General features: G+C 36.5%; 1 protein-coding gene across 1 annotated transcript in view; it reads left to right on the top strand.

Annotated features, from left to right (window-relative positions):
- Positions 1 to 18,885, top strand: part of Trat1 (T cell receptor associated transmembrane adaptor 1) — a 30,817-nt gene extending 11,932 nt beyond the window's left edge. The window contains exons 3-6 of the mRNA XM_070028725.1: positions 4,815 to 4,851; positions 10,272 to 10,333; positions 12,361 to 12,449; positions 16,734 to 18,885. Of these exons, the coding sequence (XP_069884826.1) occupies positions 4,815 to 4,851; positions 10,272 to 10,333; positions 12,361 to 12,449; positions 16,734 to 16,991 (446 nt within the window). The 3' untranslated portion in view covers positions 16,992 to 18,885. The remainder of the gene's footprint in view (positions 1 to 4,814; positions 4,852 to 10,271; positions 10,334 to 12,360; positions 12,450 to 16,733) is intronic.
- Positions 18,886 to 27,473: the final 8,588 nt, after the last annotated feature.

The raw sequence follows: 27,473 nt of genomic DNA, 5'->3' as shown, positions 1-27,473 counted from the left end.
AAAGATTATTTCTTTGTTGCTTTGTATGTCCCTCCCCCACAGTATAAGCAACCCCTGCTTTCACTGTATTTGATGTTGGTATAATTTGTAGAAGGGAAGGGAAAAAAATCGTTTAACTAGAGATACAGGTGGATCCATCGCAACAATGAGATATACAAGTGGTAATGTCGAAAAGAAACTTTACAACTTTGGTGGGGGGGAAGAGGTTGGGGTGGGAGGGCAGGGGAAGGATAGGAAGGGATGGGAAGGGGAAACAAAGGAGGAGGCTACAATGCTTCATAAGAAATGTACTCATTATCTTGCTCATATAATTGTAACCCCTCTGTACAGTATCTTCACAATAAAAAGAAAAAGAAAAAGAAAAGCAATAGACAACTAGAACACTTGTGAACTAACACTCCCAGGGTGTAGGAAGAAAGACCAGGAAGACTGATACTGCCAACTTTTCCTCTTCAATAGAATAGACAGGAATTGGCCTTTATCAGAAGGTGCCATGATTCCAAGTGTGTGCAATGCATCAGCTGACCCAGCCTTTATATGCAGTTAGCCTCTAATGAATTCACAATGTTACATAATGTTTGCAGTGTGAGTCCGAGTGTCTAACTTAAACTTGCTCTAGAAAATTTGACCAATGTCAAATGAGCCTACAGAGTCATTTCCAAGCCCTGGAAATCACATAGAATTACTTATTTTTTTTCATTTTTCCTTCTTTTTATTTATTGTGAAAATACTGTACAGAGGGGTTACAATTACATGGGCAAGATAATGAGTATATTTCTTATCAAGCATTATAGCCTCCTCCTTTGTTTCCCCTTCCCATCCCTTCCCATCCTCCCCCGCCCCCGCCCCCACCCCCACCTCCACCCAATCCATTGCAACAATGAGATGTACAAGTCGTTATGTCGTAATCGAACTTTACAACTTTGGTGGTTGGGGGGGAGGAGGATAGAATTATTTAGATTCAGGTACAGACTCCAAGTAACCCTATCAACACAGTGAAGATCAGACTCAGTCTAAGGTTACTTACCTGCTGCTTTTGTCACAGAAGTACTTGGCAATATGAATCTTACACACCTCAATGGCACAGGTTTTATAGTGCTTGATTTTGGTAATTTGTATGTTGACATGTTAAGTATTTACAGCCATACCATATTGTTCCTATACAGAGAAATGTAGTACTTTTTTGTTATTTTTTAGGTTGGATTTTATACTTGTTTTACACTTGTTCCAGCCCTTCTTTCCCCGGCATGCCACCCCTTGTTACACCACCTTAGAAGGAATGTGGTGAGAAAAGGAAACATTTTAAAATTGTGATATAGTTCTTCAAATCTTTCTCAGTTATCTCAATTTTTTTAAAAAACAGCATAACTTTTAAAGCCATCTTGGTGTAAGTTAGGACTCTGCTTTTAATATTCAACTAGCAGATCCTGTACTTAGGCCATAAGGTTCTTCTAATATACACACACACACACAGACCTACATACATCTGTTTTAGTGTACTGATATTTGTAGGTTGCATATTGATATTTGTTTGTTGGCCTGGTATAAGTCACATGACCATATCTAGTGCCCCTGGTACTTCCTTCCCTCTTTCCACAAATGATTACTTAAGGGTACTTATGGCCTTATGTTATTCTACCAGTATTTCCTCATTTTTTTTGTTTTTGTTTTTTTTGGGGGGGGAGGGGGTCCAGTCGTGGGGGCTGAACTCTGGGCCTGGGCACTGTCCCTCAGCTCTTCAGCTCAAGGCTAGCACTCTACTACTTGAGCCACAGCACCACTTCCGGCTTTTTTCTTTTTGCTTATGTGGTGCTTAGGAATCGAACCCAGGGCCTCATGCATGCAAGGCAAGCACTCTACCACTGAGCCATGTTCCCAGCCCTTTCCTCATTTTTGTGAATAGCAGTTCTTCTGGCTCTGTGGTTGCTCCTACCTTCTGGTCCTCTGCAGCTCTTCCTTCATTTCCTGTCCCTATCTCTATATTAGTTAACAAATCTGTACAATAACTAAGTTTTAGCAGTAACTGTGTTTGTGTAAATCATATTCAAGTCCATTTTGACTTTCTATAGTTTTCTATGAAATTTGAGCAAAGCATTAGCTGATCACAGGAATGTAAGCAGCCATGAATCCCCTCTGGTGGATCCCACTAACCCAGATCTTGTCCTTTGTAAATTAACACACCCCAAATTAACCCTGGTTTATCAATGCTCCACCAATATTTTTGTTCTCTTCCCACTCTCCTGTTTTTCATCTGCCCCAACCCCTCTTGATAACCTCTTCATGTTCAAGTAATAAACTGCACCATCCTTTCTACTTAAGATGAATAAAAAGTACTATTGTTCTTATCCGGAGATTCCAGGTAGATTTGGGATTAGCAGTTCATTTCCTTCTGGCCTTGAGGGCTCCCTCTGCTCTGTTTCTCCTACACAGAGCAACTAGCAGAGATTCTTTAATCAGCCAGCTTTACTACCATTTGGTCTGTGAATGCACTGCTCCTGTACATGGCCTCACAGAACTTTCTGTTTACATCATTGTGCTACTCTTGTGGCTAAGAAACTTGCAAGGTATGACTCCACCTTGACCAACAGCCAGTGAATACGTTTTGTTACTGTATTAAATAGCTTACAAATGAAAATCTCCATCTAGCAGCAATGTAGTATCTATCCATTAAATCAGATAGACAAGATAAGCCCTTTCTTGATGTTTTCTGTAGCGCTAAGTAGAGGCTTTGAAATGTATTTTCCTCTTCCTTCTCAAATACACCTTTTATTTCTATGTGATTCTTTGTTCAAATCTGTTCTTTGGGAGGATTATATCTATTTCTTTTTCTGATAGAGATGGATTTGCTGTTTCCTCCTTTAAATCCAGAGAATATTATTTATCTAACTCTTCTGCTCTGATATAAGGATAAAGGAGTACATGATTTTGTACATATATCAAAGTCCTATTGGGATAGCTCCTATTCACCAGAAAACGATGACATATTTTCTCCGATTTTGCATGAACATGAATCTGAAAGATTCTATTATGGAGTTTAAGTTATAGACTGTTATTTCTTGCTACAATGTACTGTGCACAGAAGGGTGAAAGCATAAAAGGTGAAAGCATAAAAGCAAATGCATCACATCCTCCCTGCTATCAACCTGACCACAAGTTTTGCACTGAATCACAGGTCAGGATAAGGAAAACTCACCTAGCTCCTCCTACACACACCATCTTGCACACTCGACTGCTTTGTAGTACAGGATTTTTTTGTATAGACTTTTTATTGTAAAGATACTGTACAGATGGGTTACAGTTACATGAGTAAGGTACAATTCCTATTGAGCATTGTTACCTCCTCCTTTGTTTTTCTCCTACTATCCCTTCCCTCCCCACCTCCTCTGTCCCCGCACCCCAAGGTTGTAAAGTTCGTTTTCAACATAGTGTCTTGTACATCTCATTGTTACAATGGAACAACCTGTATCTTTATTTCAGCTTTTTCTTGTTTCCCTTCCCCCCCCCCAAATTAGAAAAATGCATATACAAGATGCAGGGCACTGGAATCAAATACAGTGAAAACAGGGGTTGTACCATGGGGGAAGTACATACAAAAGAAACAAAAAAAATCACATAGTACATTATAAATACATTAGAAACAACAGCAAGAAAGATAAAACCTCTTTTGTCCCTATCTTGGGGTTCATTTCTCTTAGCATCATCTTATATGGTCATATGTACATAGCGTTTGACCTTTTCTGTTTGTCCTAGATATATGTACTAGTTATACAGCACAGGCTTTTAAATTTTGTTAGTATCATTGAGATAACTAGGCAGTATTGAAATATGCCACTTATTTTTATATAAACGTCCAAATCCTCATGACAGAGCAAGCTTTTTTCAGGAGCCTGAGATTGTTGCCCTTCATTCTTAGCTCTAACCTCTGAACTTTTCATTACTACTCCCCATCTAAAGAGATCAGTCTATTAACCTTCATACAAGAACTGTAAAACTGAAATCACCCAAGCACTGATGGCCCAGCTCCAGATTACACATTTTAAAATTCTAAGAATAGCATGGAATATGGTGCCCTTGAACTTTTTAAGTCCCCTTTCAATATAGTTAGTCTTAATGGAATAATGTCCTTTGCTCATTACTTACCTTTTTCCCACTATATTTTAGGCCCCTTCTTTCCATCTGAGCATAGTGTTGTTATATTACACTGTATCCTTTATACTGCTGTTTTTATTGCATTTTGTGCACAAAGCTTTGTGGTCTTTCCCTCCTCTTGTTTGTTGTTCTTGTATCCAGCTATTCTCTATTTCCCTTTTCAGAGTTATTCTTTTATGTTATATGAACACTCTTTTTTAATATATATTTTTTAATATATATTTTTATGAACACTCTTTCTAGGCACAAACCTTCAATGTTTCAAGCACTTTTACTTGTAATGTCCATATTATCTTTTCAAAATATCAGTCAGGTTGGGAAAATGTTTTTATTCCATATCTATTGTCTTCTATTTTGAAGCAATGTCATTCTTTGTTCTTATTTGCAGTCTTCTTTCAATTAGCATCAATTTCTTTTACAAGGTTGTTTCATCATATGATTTATGGATCAGTCACTCCCTCCATTCTTCTCCCTCTCTACCCCCTTCCTCAACTAGTCTCGTTTCCCTGTTGAATTTTCACACATGTACAATTGATTATTATAACTATATTTCCCCTTCTTCCTCTTCTCCATTTGCCCACCTCTCTCCCATTACTACATTCTGTAGAATTCTCAACAATGTATGCCAAAGCTTCCCTTAATTTGTATATTTATATATCTTTCAGATAAAAGTTATGGCTACTCTGATGACTTCATTCCAAGGTATGTTAAAATCAAATCAGATCTTAGAAAATCCAACAAGTAATGGAGAACAACAAATGCTATATTGCTTATAGCATTGGCTCAGGGATGTTGCATTTTTGTTCAAATCAAATAAACTTTTACTCTCATCTGAAGAAAAAAACTATAATATTATTATTCACCTTTCTTATTAATATATCCCAAGTCAAAGAAAGGATTACGTGAAGATAAAATGAGATATTAACCAGGCATGTAGAATTAACGTAGAATTCTCATTTCAGAAGTAGGTATCCCAGATTATGATTCAGATTGGAAGTTTAAAAATGAAATGTAAAACTGGATGCTCACACCTGTAATCCTAGCTACTCAAGAGGCTGAGATCTGAAGATCCCGGTCCTAAGCCAGCCAGGGCAAGAAAGTCCGTGAGACTCTTATCTCCAATAAACCACTCAGAAAACCAGAAGTGGTGCAGTGGCTCAAGTGGTAGAGTGCTAGCCTTGAGCTGAAGAGCTGAGGGACAGCATTCAATTCCAGAGTTCACGACCTACAAAAATAATCTGTTTTTATATAAAATTGGACTGTACATCAGAATCTACAGGAGAAAATAAAATCTACTAGCACCTCACAAAATTTGAGATACATTGCCATGCATAGTGGTAAATACCTGTAATCTGGGCAGAATGAGCCATGCATATCACAAATTTAAGACCAGATTGAGTTCCATAATGAGTCCAGCTTTGGCTACACAGGGAAACTGACTCAGAAAACAATGTACACATTGTGTATACACACACACATAACAATTTTTTTTGTGATTGCCATTCAGTAGGGAAATGTGATGAATCAATACTCTAAAATAACATTTTGGTTATAGATTCTCTTTAATACAATCAATCTACATGATACTTTGATTCCTTTGTTCTTTTCTATTTTTGTGGTGCTAGAGATTTAACCCAGGGTCTCAAACATACTAGTCAAGTGCTTTGCCACTGAACTAATCTTTAGCCTTATGATAATTTACTACGAGAAGTTTAAAATAATTTTTGGGTTTTTTTGTCATGCATCATAGGAAAGTAGTATTAGTTTAGGATGGTATATTCTGACCCAGATGTGTACATTCTACTGGGGATTCTATTTTAGAAAAAAAAAAAGAAATAAAAATAAAAGGAGTTTCCTAGAGACCTCTTCAGGATGGTAAGGCTGAAAGATCTTTGCAAAGCAAAGGTTGTTTCTAATTGGATAAGGTAAGCCTATCTCGCCTCTAAATGATCTTTTAAAAATTATTTTCTATGCCAGGTGCTGGTGGCTCACAGCTGTAATCCTAGATACTCAGGAGGCTGAGAACCGAGGACTAAGGTTCAATACCAACAGGAGCTGGTATTGATTAAACATCAAAACCTTGAAGTGGAGCTGTGGCTCAAGTGGCTGAGAGCTAGCTTTGAGCAAAAAAGCTCAGAGACAGTATCCATGCCTTGAGTTCAAGCTCCAGGACTGGCATACACAAAAAAGGCTTCTATATTACAGAACCTCTAGCAGATTCAGGATCTAGGCTGCAGATAGATGCCTTCACACACAAGATTATTGATTGTGTGGCTATTCTTAACTTTGAACTCATTAGCTTGTTACAATTCAAATCACTTAAATTCTTTAGCCTGACATATCCTTTTTGACATGAACATCCTTTTGTTCATATTATAATCTCTTGTTTGTTCCAAGAAATGGGACAAAGAAAAACCTGTATAGCTACACAACAGAAGGTAATATATTCAATGATTGATTTGATACTTGTCATTTGAAGGGCAATTAAGATGTAAATCACCCTCTGTATGGTGGCATAAACCTGTAATAGCAACACCCAGAAGGCTGAAGCAGGAAGATCATAAGGTGAAGGCAAGCCTGAGAGAGTGAGAACCTATCTGAAAAAAGAAAAAGAAAAAAAGATTTATAATAGAAGTCTTATAATTTCATCATTTAGTAAATATCTGGTTGATGATTTGTGTATTAGGATGAAAGATATTGAACAAGAAAATTGGCCAAATTCTCATTTCAATGCAAAAAGACTCCTAACTGCATGCCAAATGTAGAAAAGAGCCTGGCTTCTTATGTAACATTTAATCAACAACAAATCACTCACAGTACTAAAATACTAAAAGTTCTAAAAATTTGCTAAAAAGTATTAATACTTTTACTACTAGAAATTAGTTAAAACTAATAGCTAAATAACAATAAATAACCATTAATTGATTAATTAAAATGAATTAATACTTTTAATAGTAGAAATAGTAGAAAGTACCAAAGTGGTATTTTTCAAGACCATTGTGTAACAAGTTCACTAGTTAACAAAGGGCAAACTCCCTCTCCATGGAACCTAGCAAAGATCACCACTATATTAATGACTAGACATAGAAGTTTGAACCCTTATGCTGCTGTATCTTGGGCTGCACATTTAAAACTTGCCTGAGCTTACTAAAAGAGAAGAGGAAGACATAAAATGAGCTGCATGGAGTGAGTCTGTCACTTACACAAAATCCTCAAATACCGTATACGAGGATTCATCAAGGCTCACCTGCTTGTGTCCCACTTGCACAGAAGCTAAGTAACTAAAAAGTATTTCACAACAATAAAATGGAAGTTAGGAAAAAATTTAAATTGGGGCTGGGAAGGTGGCTCAGTGGTAAAGCGCTTGCCTTGCATCCATGAGGCCCTGGGTTCGATTCCTCAGCACCACATAAGCAAAAAGAAAAAAGCTGGAAGTGGCGCTGTGGCTCAAGTGGTGGAGCACTAGCCTTGAACTGAAGAGATGAGGGACAGCGCCCAGGCCCAGAGTTCAGGCCCCATGACCAGACCCTCCCCCAAAAAAATTTAAATGGGAGCTAGATAAAAATCTCAATGAAAGCACAAAGAATTTGGACAATAGTAAGAAATATTAATGTATTTTTAAATGTTGGAATATCAATAATTATTAGTTCAAGGACCACTTCCAACCTACTTAGAGAATGAAAATCTGATATGGCCTCAAAATTCAGAGGAACACTAGCCTCTAGCTTTCAGGTAATTAAGTTATTTTAAAGAATAACTACTGTCCTCTTCCAGGTAAAACACTGTCAAACATTTGTGGTTGCAGTTTATTACAAATCTGAAATAAGCTGAAGCTATTTGGCATTGCTAAGTAAAAATATTAATTTTTTTTTGGTTAGGCAACTGCTCCTGAATCACAGTTTATTTGGGATGATTAATCATTTGAGACTTGCCTGTGGACACAGGGCACTGCATTATAAATCACATCTTATTTTCGTTCATAGCGAATGAAACAATATTCATTTTTTAGACATGATTTATCATTTGTAGGTTGTGTCTGCTATCTATGTGGGCTTGGAAAATGGATGGGCTGTATTATTAAAAAGTCTTCACCTTTTGCTAGCGTATTCTGTGCCTATCGGGGCGGGGCTGGGGGTGGAGGAGGGAGAGAACCGTGAGCTGGGATGGTACCATATCCCAATACTGAGCTGCACTGACTCACTGGATGGAAAGAAAGATTACAGATGAGTTTCTTGATCATCATATAAATGACATATGAGCCAGCATCTGGACTTTCAAACCATTTCATGTAGGTGGCATTTGAACTGTTATTTTTTAAGGATACTACTTACTATGTGGATTCTATTTTCTTTAAGAAGCAGCAGCGTAATGTCGGTGTTGTGCCATGAGTTTCTTTTTCTTTTGATGCAGTTCCTTCCAGCTGTCAGTGACATATAATCTGCAAGTCAAAGCAGCTGATACTACTTTATAAAATGCATTCTCACTACTTATTACTTTCTCTGTTCCCAGCCTGATAGGATGACAGTTTAGTGACAATGGAGGGGTGCCTATTGTAATAGTAACTTTATACATATAAAGCTGGAAGGAAATCCAATAAAATAGCAGGAACAAATAGCTACGTATTCTTTGCCAGTTCTCTTGACTACAGATACACAAAGCTATGGTCCTACCATAACATTCTAAGCTGTTTCCCTCCAGCCTTTGAATTATATTACCTGTTCGTTACTTTCTCATGATGTGGACAAACAGAACCGTAAGACCAAATTTGCATCTCAATCCCAGCACTTGGTTGTCTTTGGACAATTTAACATTTGAGTTTGTAAATTCTGTATAAGTACTGTAGGAGTAACCATGTGCATGTCATAAGATCATCCCGAGAGGTGTATGAGCCCTGGTATGAAGAAAGTTTTCACATATAATTAGTGTTCATATTACACATGCAACTAAGAAACAAACAATTTATTTGAATACCAGTCTTCCCCTCCATTAAGTGGAGAGTGATAACACCATTTTTCCAGAATTTCCATTAACTTTCCATATTAGGTATGTAAAACACTAATCCAGAATCTGATGCAATAAGCAATCAATCATAGTACTGCTTCTCACAGCCTGGGTCTCCATAGGAAACACCTATGGAGTTGTTGTTGTTGTTGTTATTGTTGTTTTTGAGGCACAGAAATCTTTATTGCCACAGAAAGCAAATGCACTCATGACCATTTCACCAACAGCTTTACAGATCATAAACATGCAAATGTCACACAATAAGATAAAACAAGCATAATGGGGAAATGTCCCTTGGACTATATTAGCTGTAATACTGAAGAAATCAATTGACATTATTTGGTGAAAATGTCTAACACAATGAAATAAATCATTAGTTAAAACACTTAACTCATATATACAATTCAAATAAAAGATATTGCATTTGTTTTACTATTTAGCAAGTTTAATACTTTAGAGTTTACAAAATAAAAATTCTATTCTACTGAAAAATCTCTTGTGCTTCCTTCTTATCACTGAATGTGATAGAGTAGAAAAGTGTGATACTTATAGAAACTTACTTAGAGAAAAACAGTTTCACAAGTCATTTAAAGTGATATTAGGCATCAGTATAAGAGTCAGTACAAATACATGGGTAAGAGTATAGACAACATAGATTAAAATCCTAATTACCTATTAGTAATCTTGTGACCCTGAGCAAGTTATGTGAGCTCTATATGCCTCATATTAATTGTCTGTAAATCAGGAATGATGGCGTGCCTGCCTAAATGAACAAATATATAAAATGCACTTTAATAGAACCTGATATGATGATGTTGAATAATGATCTAATATCATTATTCCTTAAAATGAATGTTCCAACTTTTTCAGTTCACACTCACACACACACACACACACACACACACACACACACACACACAGGTACACACACACACACACCTGAGCACATGCATGAATTAACCCTAACTTGGCTAAATAAGTATAATCAATAGTTCACTCAATACTCAGTTCAACTGGGAAGCTAATCTTTAATTTCTACTTACTAGTTGACTAACAGTGATTAGTAAGAAACTTTATTATGTATAAACTCTAATAAAGAAAATTATTTCTCTTTGTTATAGGAGTGATGAACATGATATCGAAGACACTCCAATTTATGGTAACTTGGATAGTATCATTGCAGGTAAGTTTATTTTTCCAAATGTTAAATGAATCGACAATAAATTAAGTAAATCCCACTTAGTTACACAAAGAATTTGAGGTGACTCTTTTTGTAACATAATCATATTTAAAACTCACAGTGGAAATAATAAATTCAAATGTGTTCAATATAGTAGATAGAATATGTTTCTAAAGGCATGCATGGTAAACTGCATTGTGATATTGTGTAAATCAACCTCGTGTCTTTTCATATTCATTTTATTTCAATTTAATTACATTAGGAATGCAGGAAGATTCTATCACCATGAATTCTAACACACAAAGAATTCTACAAAATAAAGCTATTCTAGAACAGAAAATGACCCACAGCAACATTGCTTTGTGCTCTGTATATAAAAGCAAATCTACAGCGAATAGTCTAACAATACACTTTAATTTTCTATGTTTTAAATCATTCTCTTTAAGTAGAGAAGCTGGGACTAGACTAATGGCAGGTGAGGAGTAAACAGCAAATTATCATTGTATGTTTTAAAATTATTTTGTCGTCCTTATATAACAAGTGCTCTTTAATTTCCAACATCCCTTATACCTTGAACCTTTTCAACCTAAAAACAAAACACTCCAAATTCCTCCAATGAAACAACCTTAATCTTATCCAATGAGAGAAGTGGTCACCTTTTCACTGAAAGTCTTCCCTCCACTCATGACAGGCACTGTGGGGTCCCTGTTGATCTGCATCTCAAACATAGAGGCTTTCTGGACTGTGCTAAGTACATCTGACTGCCTATCAGGACAGAATAGACTCCTTCTAAACTTAGAAAATTGGGAATTTTCTTGGGCTCCAAGTTTTATTTCATTTTGTCTTTCCTTCCATCACAAAATATCTTCTTCTATCTGTAGTGTAATGAGTCAGAAACTTTTATCAGGAATATATTATTAAAATCATTTTCCTCTTTCCTTTGTAGAATTGTGGTGGCCACCTACAATATTTGCGAAGTTTAATTCTTAAGTATTCTGGTGGCTGAAAGTCTACCATATGTGTGTTTTTCCCACATAAATAAGCCAGGTGTCACTTTCTAGATTCTTATTTAGCTACTTGACTAACAGGTGTTTCTAATGTGGATTTTCCAGGACCATGATTTGCATGATATCACTCTATCATCCATTTCTCAGTATTGCTTTTTCAGAAAGGGTTGAAATATCATTAGGTACTTTTGGTATGATAAAAATATCTTTTCTGTCAAATTGATGCCATGCATATTCTGCAATTCCTTAACTTATAGGCCTTCTTTAAACTCTAAGTAGTAGTTTAACATGAGACTGTCCGATTACTTAAAAGATTGCCTACTATTTTGGGGGGGGGTCAGTCGTGGGGCTTGAACTCTGGGCTTGGGCACCATCCCTCATAGACTTTCCTGCCTGGGCTGGCTTAGAACTGTGATCCTCAGATTTCAGCCCTCCCCTCTCCCCCACCCCCAGTAGCTAGGATTACAGGCATGAGCCACGGGCACCTGGTGCCTACTAATCTTTTAATGAGATTTATCTTGGTATTTTTTCTAGTTATGTCTTAAAAGTTGTCTATATCCTCAAAATAAACTTTTGTAGATTTAAATTCCAAAAAAAGAGCTGAAACTATTCCATAACTCTATAAAATTATCATAATTAACTTTACCCTAAGAATTTCTTTTTGTCATATCATTAAAACTACGTAGCAAAATTTTCACTGATCTGCAGGTAACACTTTGTACTTCTTTTTTTTTTAATTTTATTTTATTTTATTTGAGAACATACTGTACAGAGGGGCTACAATTACATGGGCAGGATAATGCATACATTTCTTACCAAGCATTGCAACCTCCTCCTTTGTTTACCCTTCACCTCCCTTCCCAGACTTTGTACTTCTTGAACGTCCATGCATCTCCACCAATCACAGGTTAAGTTCTTGAGGGCTTCATATTTACAGCTTAGTGTTGTTTGGATCATGTCTTTTTATTCATGCCAGTCTCTTTAACTTTTCCTTTGTAAATCACCAACTTTTCCACTTCCAAGAACCAATGGATGAAAATTGTTATGAACAAATGAAAGCCCGACCACAAAGATCTGTAAATGACATGAAAGAAGCCACCCCACCTGCACAGGTAAGTGCATGTTTCTGTATCAAAACTGAAGTTTGGCCTATGGCAAAGTACATGGGCATGAGAAATTTATAGCCTGAATGAAATGTCAAGTTCTGGACCTGAAGTATGGGGTAACTCAGAGACATGTGAAACATACTCAATCCACACTCAGTCAAAGTTATGTATAGGTAGAAAAACAATAAATTTGAAGGGAGAGTTTAATTATTCCTACATAATTAAGCTTTTTTTCTTTCAGATCAATACTTTTGTTTGTGAAACAAAGAAAGGAAAGAAAGAAAGAAAGAAAGAAAGAAAGAAAGAAAGAAAGAAAGAAAGAAAGAAAGGAAGGAAGGAAGGAAGGAAGGAAGGAAGGAAGGAAGGAAGGAAGGAAGGAAGGAAGAGTTATGCTGACACTTGTATAATGCTCATATTCACATTGTGAATGATAGAAAGGAAAGGAAGGAGAGAGAAAGAGGGGGAGGGGAGAGAGTTTTAACTGAAGATAACATAGGTGTATATACAACATCATACCTCTATTTTATTTTATTTTATTTTTTGGGGGGTCCGGTTGTGGGTTCTGAACTCTGGGCCTGGGCACTGTTCCTCAGCTCTTCAGCTCAAGGCTAGTGCTCTACCACTTGAGCCACAGCGCCACTTCAGGCTTTTTTCTTATGTGGTGCTGAGGAATTGAACCCAGGGCCTCAGGCATGCAAGGCAAGCACTCTAGCACTGAGCCACCTTCCCAGCCCCATACCTCTATTTTAAAAGGCAAATGAATACAAATTTTAATACAAGTCTTATTATGGTATGAAATTGTAAAATATATACACAGCTTGTATAAGGATAGACAGTATAAAAGATTAACCAGAAGTGTAAAAAACTCAAGAATGGGTAATTTAATTTCTCCATTACTACCACAATCATTTCAACTACATTAGCTATAACAATAACCTTATTAAAGACCATTCAGAGTTCTTAGCCTAGTCTGGTATGATGGCACATACCTGAAATCCCAGCACTTGGGATTGTAAACCAGCAGGATTAGGAATTCAAGGACAGCATAGGCTACATAGCAAAACTCTCTCATCTGTAAGAACCAAGTTTCTGTCTCTGTCACTCTCTCTCTCTCTCTCTCTCTCTCTCTCTCTCTCTCTCTCTCTCTCTCTCTCTCTCACACACACACACACACACACACACACACACACACATACACACACACACTTTAGTTTACAATTCCTACAGAATTGTACATTTTAAAAGTCATTCTATTCTTTCCAAATCTTGTCTGTTCTTGTATCTTCTCATGACTGACAAAGTAACAAAGACATCATCTCCTAAGCAATTGTTGCCTTTCAGATCTTATATGGTTTATTTACCTATATGATCTTCTAAGATTCCTATCAGGGAGGCAACATTATTCTTCCTGTTTCACAAAAGTTTGTAATGTTTTTATTTTTGTAAAATTGTCACTTGGAGCAATCAGGTACAAAGTAAGGCATCAGAATCCCAACTTAGTCATGTCTTATAGACAGCATTCCCTCTCCTACAATGGCTCCCATCATGAAATTGTTCTTAGAGTGGAACTTCTCCCCTTTTCTTTATATGAATCCCATAAGAAATTGGACTTCTTGAAATTTTTTTATTAAGATAGCAAGATGTGGAGAGATCTGAGCAAAATATGAAGTTGTCTTTGATATTTGGTTCATTGTAAAATATGCTTTTGATTAAAAGTATGAAAACTGGCATGATATAATAGAATCTGCTAAATCCATGGTAATAAAAGAAAATTTCTAAAAAAATGGTTGAAATGTAATCACACCGAATGACATGCAGAGATTTATACCAGTTACGTAGCTATAGAAGTCATAAGAATTCTGAGTATAAATTATGACTCAATACACAGAATTATATATGACAGCATTGTTTGAAGTGCATCTGGTTTTTACTCAAGTGGAAATTATGCAAATCTATATAATGCTCTTAAGTCTTCTGTTTTATAAGTGATATATTCAAAGCCAGTATCCAGAAAAATTAGTCTTTATTCTACTACATTCTCTTTATGAAGTTAGTTTTGCACATTAGAAGTAATATCTTTATATTTGTTCAATTTCATTTTATTAGAATAATCATGATCTACACAGTTTGCTACTATAATGCTTTGCTGCACCGGTCAATCACAAAAAGCGTAAGAGATTATTAACATAAAGAATTAACAAAACATTTGGTATTAGCAAAACAAAATCAATTCAAAATGATGTGTGTAGTTCAAAAACCCTAATTTCATTTTGTCAGTTACTATTAACAATCAACTCAGTAAATCACAATGAGTTAATAAGAAAAACTAGTACTAAAATCAGTCTACAAGAGTTACCATAGCCTATAAGATTTGAAGGTAACAAGTGTGAGTTAATTTATTTTATTTTTATTTCCAAATCTCTGGTCAGTCTCTTCATTCCTATATCAGAAGCATCCTCTCTTCTTTTTAAACCAGTACGTTTACTTAGAATCTTCACATCTCTCTGTATCTTACCACATCAATTATTTAATTTTCCATTCAAAATGCATGTACTCATAAACTGACATGTTGAATTGAAACTCTTTTGTACAACTACTTAAGAATAGTAAAAAGCAAATAGTATTTTTCCTCTAATTTTCATTTTTCCTTTAGTGAATTATCACTATTTGGCTAATGATATGTGCAAATGTCCTCAATATTTAAAACAACTAACAAAAACCAATTTGAACCCGTTTTTCTCTCTTATTTCTAAACTAGCTCTTACTATCCTCTTTGTTTCCTTTTCTTTCCATAGATATTTGTTCCTTAACCCCTAGCTTTATGTCTTCCACCATATCTCAACAACCACAGCTCTAAGGAAGTCTAAGTGACTCTTAAATGTATACTTAACAGTCTTTCTCAGGACTTAGGTTTCTCAGGACTTTGCAGCATTTGATAAAGTTGACCAACCATGTATTATTCAGAATGCTTTCTTTGGCATAAAAGGGAAAATATTGCCTGCTGTGATGTAGAGATGTGAAAATATATTTGGGTTTTGAGATGATTGAATATGGATGAGCTCTTTTTTTCTCCTTACCAGGTGTACTGAGTCCCTTCTCTATTATCAACAGATCATTTCAGTAAAACTCAACCTAAGGGGGAGTATATTTTTTAAGTGTATGAATCAATCATAAATGTCATCTAATTGTCTCTGATGAAATTATATCCCCTTTCCCAAGCCACTCTTGTTACCAGGGTAAGGGTGACTTTGGTCTAGTATAGATCTCCTGCTTAGTCTTGCTTCCCGTATGGTACAGCCTGGTAATTGACACTCTCCAGAATCAGTTATGGAAAACTTTACTAAAGAAAGAATGGAAGGTGATCAAAAAAAAGAACTATAGAACAAGGGACTAGACAGACAAAAGGCTTCCACTTGTTAGTGGTATGAGTGCTTTTCAAATTTCACTGGCATCTTTCCTGTTTTGGCTAAACCATAGCTGATGAGAGCACAAAATATGTACAGTGAACAGTGAATTACACAGCTTTCAGGAATATGTTTGTATGTGGAGGAATAGTAGTAATGATGATGGAAGTTTTAAATGGCAGTCAGGTAAGTGGCGAGTGTTATCGTTATACTTCTAAAGCTTAAAACTGTAGGGGACAATGGAGCCATTTATGACTAAAACGACCAACTATTAGGTAGTAGAACTGTGATTTGTAACTTCCTTTTATTCATGTTTGTTGTCCTTCGACTTTTTTATTCCAGTCATTGATAAGAGTATACAGTAAGAAGTACCTGAGATGAAAATACAGACTCAAATAAAAAATAATTATGTATATATTGAATACAAAAAGGCAATGAAAAGCTGGGCACTGATGGTTCACACCTTTAATCCAAGCTACTCAGTAGGCTGAGATCTGAGGATGATGGTTTGAAGTCAGCCTGGGCAGGAAAGCCTATGAGACTCTTATTTCCAAGTTAACCACCAAAAAGTCAAAAATAGAACTGTCACTCAAGTGGTAGAGTTCTAGCCTTGAGGGAAAAAAAAAGTTCAGGGACAGCACCCAAGTCGTTCTCTAAGTTTAAGCCTCAGGACTAGCTGGAGGGGGTTGGGGGGAAGGAAATAACAATCAAAGTTTCCCTTAAACATTTTTTCAACTCAAAATTCTAGAATTCACTGTTGAATTTCATTCTGTCATTTTGACAAATGAAAAATAAGCCACTTGTTTTTCACAGACCATGGAATTTTCCAGAAACCATAAAACCTTACAGGCTAACAATGGAAAATTAACATATCTTTCTTCTTTAGGTAGCTGCTGAATCACAGATGTGCTACGCCTCACTTAATCACAGCTACAGGGGGAAACGTAGGAAGCCCAGGAAACAGAACATCGACTTAACAGACACGGATACAGATGAGCAATTACCTGGGAGGGATGCCAGTGTTTTGAGAACCGACTTGGTAGATGCTTTTTCACCAGAAAGCCAGCCAATAGAAGAAAATATTCATGATGATCCCATCAGACTATTTGGGTTGATCCGTGCTAAGAGAGAACCTGTACACTAACTAGACTGTGATCTAGTTCAATGGCAATGCTTTGGTCAAGACGAGAGCTCATGTTAGTGCCTGCCTAGGATGTATGAGATCCTAGTACCACCAAAAATAAAGAAAAAAGAAAAAAGAGCCTCACATGATACAGAATGGCAAAGCAGAATGATAATCTGACCACGTCTTGCTAGAATGATGGTTTGCCTCTCTATAGATTATGTCCATGTGTACTAAATCTTATAGCATTATAATAAGTTATAGAAATTCAGTTAAAATGTCTAAGTAATTTAAATAAAGTTATATTTGCTGATTGTTTAATAACAAATTCAGATGTTCACAAGAATACCTGATATGGAAATAAAATTTTTTGAGGGATTCTAATTCTGGAGCTTAAATTCAGAGCTCAAAGTTAGCACTTACCACTGGAGCCAAAGTTCCACTTCTGATTTTTTAATAGTTTATTAGATATAAGTGTTTCATAGACTTTCCTACCCTGGCTGTCTGTGAACAGTGATCCTCAGGGCTCAGCCTCCTGAGTAGCTAGGATTATAGGCATGAGCCACTGATACTCTGCAAGGAAATAAATAATTTTTAAAGTGTAAACATGTTCAGGAATATGGTGAACAAAAATAGAAGCTAGTGATTGAAAAAAACACCTTTCCTCTTTCACCTGTGTGAACACTTTATAATTAGAAGAAATCTCCTATCAAAAGGTCTAGGAAGCATCAGAGTGTAGTACTAAGAAGTTATTGTGTTGAGGTATTCTCGTTTTAATTTTTTCAGAGCTTACACTGTATCACATTTATTGATTTATATATGCTGAGTCATCCTTAAATTTCTGGGGAAAAAAATCAACTAGACTATGCTCTATGTGCTCAATGTGCTTTTGAATTATTTCTGAAAATATTTTATTGAGAAACATTTTATCCATCTTTATCCAGGAGATTGTCCTATAATTTTCTTTTTTTTTGTTATTTAGTTTTCCCGATCATAAATATTTATTTCTACCTAGTATGAAGGTATTTGGCTTGTTCTTGCTTGTCTAAGAGCTTAAGGTACATAACTGATAATTTACTTGAGATATCTCTGACTTAATAATGTGGGATTTATATAGCAAATAAGCTTTCCTTTTAGCACTGACATTGTAGGTCCCAAAGGTTCTGCTGCGTCTTTTTCATTTTCGTTTTATTCTAGGATTTTTAAAATTCTTCCCCCACTTATTTCTTTAATGATCCACTCATCATTCAGCAGTGTATTCTTGAGTTTCCATGTATTTGAATTTTTCTGTGACTTTCTTTTTTCTGTTGATTTCAAGTTTTATTCCATTGATAAAACACAGGTGGTAATTTCTATGTTATTGTAGTTGAGAGACATACTTTATATCTTCAAATATAACCCACTGGGGAGAAAATTCCATTGTTTTTGATAAAAATATGTATTCTGCTGCTGCTGCTGCTGGGTGGACTATTTTGTGGATAACTGTTAGCTACACTCTCTCTGGATTGCCATTAGTTATAACATTTTCCCATTAATATTTTCTGGATGAAAGCTATATGTATGAGTGCACAATGAAGTCACCAAATAATACTTGTGCTTTTTTGTCCTGATACTGTTGCCAGCATTCTGTGTATAAACATTTATAATTGATATCTCCTCTTGATGGATTGTTCCCTTTATTATTATGATGTGATCTTCTGTGTCCCTTCCGACTAATTTTGTTTAAAAGTTTGTGTTATCACATACTTGCTAGTATGCCTACTTCTCTTGTTTCCATGCTTGGAAAATATTTTCTGTCCTTTCACTGCAAGCTATTTTTGTCCTCATCAATGAGATGTATTTCCTATGGACAACAAATGATTGGATCATGGTCTACAATCTGACCTTCTTAGCTATCTCTTTTAGTTGGAGAATTGAAACTATTAACACTTAAAATTATATTTAAAAGTTATATTAAAGAGTTATATTAGGATTCTTCTAAGTATCTTCTGTAGTGCTGGCTTAGTAATTGTGAATTGCTTTAGTTTTTATTTACTGTGGATGGTTTTTATTTCTGATAGCTTTGCTGATTACTGTAATCTAGATTGGAAGTTTTAAGACTTAAAATACATTCTTCATGTCTGACTAGCTTTTGAGGTTCTGTTGAGAAATTTGATGTCATTCTGTGGCTTGCCATAATATTTAACTTATCACTTCTCTATTGTAGTTTTCAATATCTTTCTGTTCTATACATTCAATGTTTTAGCTTTACTATATTTTGAGGTAGATCTTTTTCATCTCGTTTGTTGAGTGTTCTAAGTGCCTCCTCTATCTAAATGTCTGTCTCTCAAAATTTGGTAATGTTTCTCTTTTGACTTTTACCTCTTTTCCTTCTTCTATGCCCATGACACATGGGCTTTGTCTTTTAATATCATATCAGTAGTTGCATGTTACATTCATACTTTTGAACTTTTTTTTTCTGTTTCTTCATCTGATTGCTGTATTATACTTACCTTGCCTACAAGCTCGGGTTTTTTTTTCCTCCAAATTTGGCTCACTTGACTGAAGCGACCACTGAATTTTTTATTTGAGTTCCTGAGCTTTTCCATTGATTGAGCTTTTCCAGTTGAATTTTTTTTCTCTTTCTTAATTAGCATTGTTTCCCTAAGTTTAATCAGCAATTTATTTGTATTTTCTTTAAGTTCCTTCAGTTATTTATATAGACCATGTTTAAATTTAGGCATCCTTTCATACCTATTCTCTTTCATTTTGTTGATTATGCCCTTGTAGACATACTTTTGAGTTCTTTGGGCTTTCTTCCTCTTCTCTATCCTACGTATCTGTTATTATGGTGTTGCTGACCTTTGGAGATGATGTAATGTTTTGATTTTTCATTTATTACCTATATGAAATATTTTTATAAAAATATATGAAAAATCAAAGAAGAAATATTTTTCATATAAGAATTAAAATGTTTTCATTTATATGAAATGAAATTTTTATTTTATATTTTATTTTATTTCATATTTTATTTTCATATTTCCTATATTTCTCCATTGAGATTTATGCACCTGAGGCCAAATTGTTTGTTGCAAGCATTAACCACTTGTAACCTTGTTGGTGAAATGTTCTAGTTGTTCTGAGTAGTGGGAAAGTTGCCATGTAGATTCTCACCCATGTACTGGTGGTTAGCTTATAAACTAAACTCTTCCCACAATGTCTCAGGGCACTAGACCTTATCAGAGAGAAGAGATATAGCTAGAGTTTTTGATATTTAGAGCAGAACTGTTTAGAATTCAGTTTTCTTCTTCTGTGCTACTTCCAGAACCTTCCTTTCTTTGTGTACTGAAAGCCACTGCCTGAGAGAGAACTTTTTAGTCTATGGGTCAGATGAATTCCCACTTGCTTCACAGCTCCTGATTTGTTCATCTTGTAGCAGCACATGCTCAATCCTTAAAGAGCTCTTGATACTAGGAAGAACAAGCAGAGCACTACTATCTATGCTAGTGGTGGAAAAATAATGGAACTGATCACCTTGACTATAGATCGAGATTCTAGATCAATTCATCACCCTGTGGAAGTGAAGACAACATATAAGCCCCAGATCCTGTGCTGGGAACACTCATCACTAAAGCCAGAAGATTATGATCTTCTGTATGCTGAACAAACAGCTTAGTGGGTTCCTGTTCTTTGGTAGTGTTGAAATAAAACAGGAATGATTAGCACAGTTTTAAAGAATTTACTTAATAAAAAGAAAATATGTATACCACATTTTCTTGATCCATCCATCTACTGAGGGGCATCTGGGTTGGTTCCATATATTAGCTATGGTAAATAATGCTGCAATAAACATAGTTGTGCCGGTAGCTTTAGTTTGGGTAAATGCCCCAAAGTGGGATTGCTGGGTCACAGAGGAGCTCTATGTGGAGTCTTTTGAGGAACCTCTATACTACTTTCCAAAGTGGTTGAACAAGTTTACACTCCCACCAACAATGCAGTAGGATTCCCTTATGCCTCCATCAGAAAGAATGACATTGCCCCATTTGTTAGGAAATGGAAAGACTTGGAAAAAATTATATTAAGTGAAGTAAGCCAGGCCCAAAGAAACATAGGTCCCATGGTTTCCCTTATTTGCAATAACTAGTATATGTCTGAGACAAGCAGAAACAGTCAGATTGATATTAGGCGGGGACTAAGATAAGGACTCAAATGGTTTTCCTTTCCTGCTATTGTTTCTAACATATTTATAAGATGATTTCTTTGTTGCTTTGTATGTCCCTCCCTCATGGTATAACCCCTGTTTTCACTGTATTTGATGTTGGTATAATTTGTGGAGGGGAAGGGAAAAAAGAAATTGTTAAATAGGGATACAGATGGAGCCATTGCAACAATGAGATATACAAGATTTTATGTCAAAAAAATGAACTTTACAACTTTGGCAGGGGGGGAGGCGGGGGAGGGGAAGGTGTAGATAGGTAGGGATAGAAAGGGGAAATAAAGGAGGCAACAATGCTTGATAAGAAATGTACTCATTATCTTGCCCATGTAATTGTAACCCTTCTGTACAGTATTTTCACAATAAAAAAAAAGAAATGTACCCATTACCTTGCTCATGTAATTGTAACCCCTTTGTACAGTATTTTCACAATAAAAAATAAAAAATAAAAAGAATATAAAGGCCACTCAGAATTATGCTCAGAGGAACTCAGAAACTAGTTGTCCCACTACGTGGTCTTGGGCTGTTGCTTTATGTTGACCCTCTCCTCCACCACCTTTCTCTCTTCCCTTTAGGCAGTCTGGCAGATTATGATCAGTATGTTTGAATCAGCCCAGACCTTATCCAGGGCAGTGGCCACAGGATGGCAGACTGACCTGAGCTTATGATTGATTTGTTTGAAACAGGTCATACCCTCTCCTGGGTGGTAGTCTCAGAAAGGTAGAGTTAGACTGAGACATGACAGGGCCCACGGCTCTCCCCTAGGTGGTGGCTTATATGGCTTATAAGAGGGCTGGCCTGGATTATGGCAAACCCAAGACCCTCCCTAGGGTTTGGGAGAAGGCAAACTGGCCTAACTGGTTTGCTGACATCCTTCAATTTCTCTTGATATGTAACTCTATCTTCTCCATGTAAGAGCCAAGTATACCACAACTAGGCTCTCTTCTCTCTTCATCTATGACACATCAGAAAATTTTCTCCAAGCATTAAGTTAGAGCAACTAGAGGCTCCTCTTATTTACAGTAGTTCATGCCTGTAATCTCAGCACTTGGGTGGCTGAGGCAGTAGGATCTCATGTTTAAGGCCAGCTTGGACTAACTACATAGCAAGACTGTTTTAGGGAGAAAATAAGCACTTCGAAGAAAATATTTGGTAAGATAACTGTATGTATTTTCAGACAACCTTTTGGTAATTTATACTTCAAGCTTTCTCTAACATTACTATCAAGTTATAGAGGACAATACTATTTTCTTGATGGTCACTAACCTAGTTGCTATCAATCTAATCTAATTCACCCAACCTCAGCAGGCCATGGAAGACAAGGGTTCAGGATAGATGGAAACAACATGGCCTACACAGCTCAAGTCTGAGAAAAAGAAGAGCAAAGTGAAAGAGTCAGATTTTAGCTGGAAGGGAGGAGGGTAAACAGCTTCCTGTAAGTAACCAGGGAAATTACCCTCTGCCACTGGTGCCACAAGTTTCTAGACCTGTCATTGCCTTAACAAAGAAATGTTTTACCAGTGCTTGTTGACATTCTTCCTTGTGGGGGTCAGTTTTGGTGACAATAATAAAGTCTTCATTTTCAAAATGAGTGTACAGAAGATTAATGCCATAGATGCTAAGAAGTAAAATTCTATTCACATTTTATTCCATTTCTTCAAATAAAGTGAAATCTTAGGCCTGTTTTCATGTTTTATTAGTATTGTAGTGCCTAAGCCTGGCCTGAAGGAAAATGAGTCTTCACAATTAACGAAAGGATTCTAATGGAGATGAAGCTATGTTCACATGGTCCTGAAGTTCCAGGATAGGGAGAACTCTCTGCACCATAAAGCCAATTCAAGTCGTCTGATTTGAGGTGTTAAATTGAGAACAGTAACAAGAATACCAATCTTGTTTCTTATGCAAGGAGGAAACCTGTGTGAATATTCATAACTGTCACCACCTTGTTCAGTTCTCTTCATTAATATAAATTTGTCCTTGGATGTGTCATTGGAAAAGAAGATTGTTAAAAACTGTTTCTATCCCTTCTGATAATAACCCAAGGCTATCTTTTCTGATCTGGTACTATAATTGATACTTCGGTATTTTCACTTAATGTAAATGCTTACAATATTAGTAGGCTAGACTGAAAAGATTTACTGGCACTTTGTTGGTTTTTTTTTGGGGGGGGGGAGGGTTGGTCGTGGGCCTGAACTCTGGGCCTGGGTGCTGTCCCTCAGCTCTTCAGCTCAAGGCTAGCACTCTACCACTTGAGCCACAGAACCACTTCCAGCTTTTTTTTCTGCTTATGTGGTGCTGAGGAATAGAACCCAGGGCCTCATGCATGCAAGGCAAGAAGTGCTTTACCACAGAGCCACCTTCCCAGCCCTTCCATTGTTTTTGTATATATAGACATGATAAAATAGTTGACTCCTATGACTGAAGCTCTTCTTTTTTTAACAGAGAATTAGTCTAGCTAGTTTACCAAGAATAGTGCACATAATACCAGGACAGGTGGCTCATGTTATAATCCAATTTAGAGGGAGGATCATGGTGTGAGGCCAGACCAATAAAAAATTCACATGACTCCATCTCTGGTAATTAAAAAAAATAAACTACAGACATGTATATCAGAAGAACATAGTTCTGCCTAGCTCATGCATAAATATGCAAGATCTTATTCAGCCCTGCACATCAGTACCTTCTGACTTGAAGCCATCTTTCTCCATTTACCTTAGTATGACATGATTTAAAAAAAAAAAAAACTGGGTGGGGGGCTTGAGAAGAACTGAAATTTTGGATTTGGATAAAAGGTTGTTATAAGATACTATTTATAAGAACAATGAGATATTTATAAATATTGTTGTTCATGCTTTAAGCCATGACCTAAGATTCAACAACCATCACAGAGTCAGAGTTATGTAGACACATTCCTTAATGATAAAATGAGGGGCAGAATGGGAAGGGATGGTAACGGGAAACAAAGGAGGAGGCAACAATGCTTGATAAGAAATATACTCATTACCTTGTTCATGTAATTGTAATCTCTCTGTACAGTATTTTTACAGTAAAAAAGATTAAAAAGATAAAAAAGAAAATATGTATAAATATGAAAAAAACCAAATGGGATCAACTAATGAAGTTTTGATAAAGGAAAAAATGAATAATGTTAAACTTAATTCTTCATCTTGTCAATTTTCTAGATCAGTGGTTAACAACTGAGGGCAATTTTGCCCTTTCCCTTATGCATCCCTTCTCCCTCTTTCCCCAGAGATATTTGTTCATATTCTGAGACATTTTGTGCCTAAAAATAAAACATGTGGTGGAACATGGGCATCTAAGAATGTTGCTAAATACCACACATTATACAAGACAGTCCTCACAACAAATATCATCTACTCAAAATTAAAGACGCCTGTGAAGTAGTTTTATAAAGTGCTTTTTAAGTTCCTACTCTGTGTAACAAGGAGACTTTATGAGAATGTTCATGTATCATTGTTCAAGAAAGCAGACACTGCAAACAGCCTGGCTGTCCTACAGTACCAAAATTAGCACAGTAGACTGTCAAGTCCAGGCAGCACAGAGGACTTACCCCAACACTGGGCTCATCCATCATATTTTAGCCTGGTTTTCACAAAACTAGCCCAAGTCCCTAAAGGCCAGATATCCCAGCCCCCATGCTGAGATTTTGGCTTAAGAAAACATAATGCTAGTCAGGCAAGGGTGCCTCACTAGCTAAGTAGCTAGTAATCCTAGCTACTTAGGAGGCTGAGATCTGAGGATCACAATTCGAAGCCAGCTTGGATAGGAAAGTCTTTAGGATCTTATCTCCAATAAACTATTTTTTTTAAAGCCAGAAGTGGAGCTGTGGCTCAAGTGGTATAGAACTCAAGTGGTATAGAAGCTCAGTGACATTATCCAGGCCAAGAATTCAAGCCCCAGGACTGGGACAAAGAAAAAAGAAAAGAAAACCAAATAACACTGTTAAATTGCAAAACGTACATCATCTGGCCCATCTTGTAAGATCATGTGTAGTAATTCCTCACTTCATTTCTATCTATAATTTTCTACTTGCATGTAACTTCTAATCTTTTTGTTTGTTCTCCTTTTCATTTTCACACCATCCACCTTTGTTGTTTCTTCTTCTTCTTCTTCTTCTTTCTTCTTCTTCTTCTTCTTCTTCTTCTTCTTCTTCTTCTTCTTCTTCTTCTTCTTCTTCTTCTTCTTCTTCTTCTTCTTCTTCTTCTTCTTCTTCTTCTTCTTCTTCTTCTTCTTCTTCTTCTTCTTCTTCTTCTTCTTCTTCTTCTTCTTCTTCTTCTTCTTCTTCTTCTTCTTCTTCTTCTTCTTCTTCTCTTCTCCTCCTCCTCCTTCTCCTCTTCCTCCTCCTCTTTCTCCTTTTCCTCCTCCTCCTTCTCCTTCTCCTCTTCCTTCTCCTCCTCCTCCTCTTCCTCCTGGTCCTCCTCCTCCTTCTTCCTCTTATTATTATAATATTTGGAGGGGCAGTACTAAAGTTTGAACTCAAGATCTTGTGTTTGATAAATAAGAGTTCTATCACTGAACCACATCTCCTGTCCTGTTCTCTCCTCAGAAGTTGTGGTCACTTTTATCTTAGCCACAGTATTCACAATCTTTGCCCTCAAGAAGTTACATATGCAGTACAGACCCATCCATTATGTCCCCATTAAGTCAAGGGACATAAAGACAAAATGTCCTTCATCAGTGACAGTCAGGACAGTTGCATTTATCTCTGATATGATTGCTGGTTTCTTTTCTTAGGAATTTATGGCCCTGAGGAGACAAAGTAAAAAACATTGGACATGAGCACTCTCGGGACTTTTGATTAATGATTGCCCTGGATTCACCAAGGCTCAGATGGCTCTAACAGGGAGCACATTAAATATTCACAGAACAATATAATATAATTGACTTTAAGTGTTGACATCATGTCCTGAGTATTTTACTTGGCTACTGTTTTTCAGTAGTGGTGGCACTGAACTGATGTAATTTTATGTCTAGAAAATTTTATTGGCCTCATTTTCTATCCAGGATAATTAAACAAATAAAGATAATTGGTCCGACAAAGATGAAAAAAACTGGTAATCGCTCATCATCAGCAGATAATTCATCCAATTCACACGTGTTACTATCTCATCTACTTCCTTTCAATTTGTGTAATGTTGTTCTCTAATCAGGAGAATTAAAAGCTTACCTAATTATGAAAGAATGTTTCATAACATAGAAGGACAGAAAAAGCAATTTGCACAGGCTTTTCGCTTAATGATGCTTGTTTGCTTCTATGTCACCAGCAAAGACCTACTCTTAGACTGTACTTTGCAAGGACTTTGACAAAATAAAGTTTTACTTAAAAAATAATACGGATGTGCTTGTTTGCCAGATCTTTGGCTGATGGTGCACCTTTCTGCTCAAAAATAAATGTTGCCTTACTGAGGCATTTCTTCATTTTTGTAACTCCAGTGTTTCTTGGAGAGCTTATTTATAACAATTTGAGCGCTGATCCGGGATCTTTCCATGTCGCAGAGTTATTCCTGAGCCTTGTTTGCCTAAGGGAGACATGTTCCTCCACCAAACATCTTCTTAGCTGGCAAGACATCTCCAGATTTTGCTGTACAGGAAATCATCAGTACCGGGGATTTAGTGTAGAAAATCTCTGGTAAGAGGGATTGAGAAATCCCAATGAAGGGTATTCAGTGCACCAGAAAACTTAGACATGAAAACCAGGAGGAAAATGGGAATAGAATTCTAGGACTCAAAGACAAAGACAGGGTTAAGAAGGCTCTTTTGGACATTTACCTGTTAGTCCATTGAGATAAATGTTAAATTTAGCATCCTAATTTAAAATTGAATTCTCTGTAATTGTCTTTCTTAACAGGTTAAATGTATTAAGTAATACATTCAATTGCGTATTGCCCTGCAAAGCAATCGATTGGAATCACCCTATGTAAATATACCTCACTCTATTCAAACCAGCCAATCGCTAAAGAATGTGAACCTGAGTTCAACCAATCTGAGTAGAGGGGGAGAGAACCTGATACTTTAGAGATAAATATTGGACTGGACTGCCTGCTCTGTGTGCTTACTTGCCAGATTTTTGGCTGATAGCACACCTTTCTGTGCAGAAGTAAAATTTGCCTTGGTGAGCCTGATGAAGGGAGGAGGAGGAAGAGGAGGAGGAAGAGGAGGAGGAAGAGGAAGAGGATGATGAGGAAGAAGACGAGGAGGTCGAGGACAATGATGGGCACTGGTAGCTCACACCTGTAATCAGCCACTCAGAAGGCTGAGATCTGAGGACCAAGGTTTGAAGACAGCCA

The sequence above is a fragment of the Dipodomys merriami genome, unplaced genomic scaffold (assembly GCF_024711535.1).
Source record: "Dipodomys merriami isolate MVZ:Mamm:240054 unplaced genomic scaffold, mDipMer1.0.p SCAF_2, whole genome shotgun sequence".
NCBI lineage: Eukaryota > Metazoa > Chordata > Mammalia > Rodentia > Heteromyidae > Dipodomys > Dipodomys merriami.
Note: the sequence above shows the minus strand (reverse complement) of the source record. Positions and strands in the feature narration are given on the sequence as shown.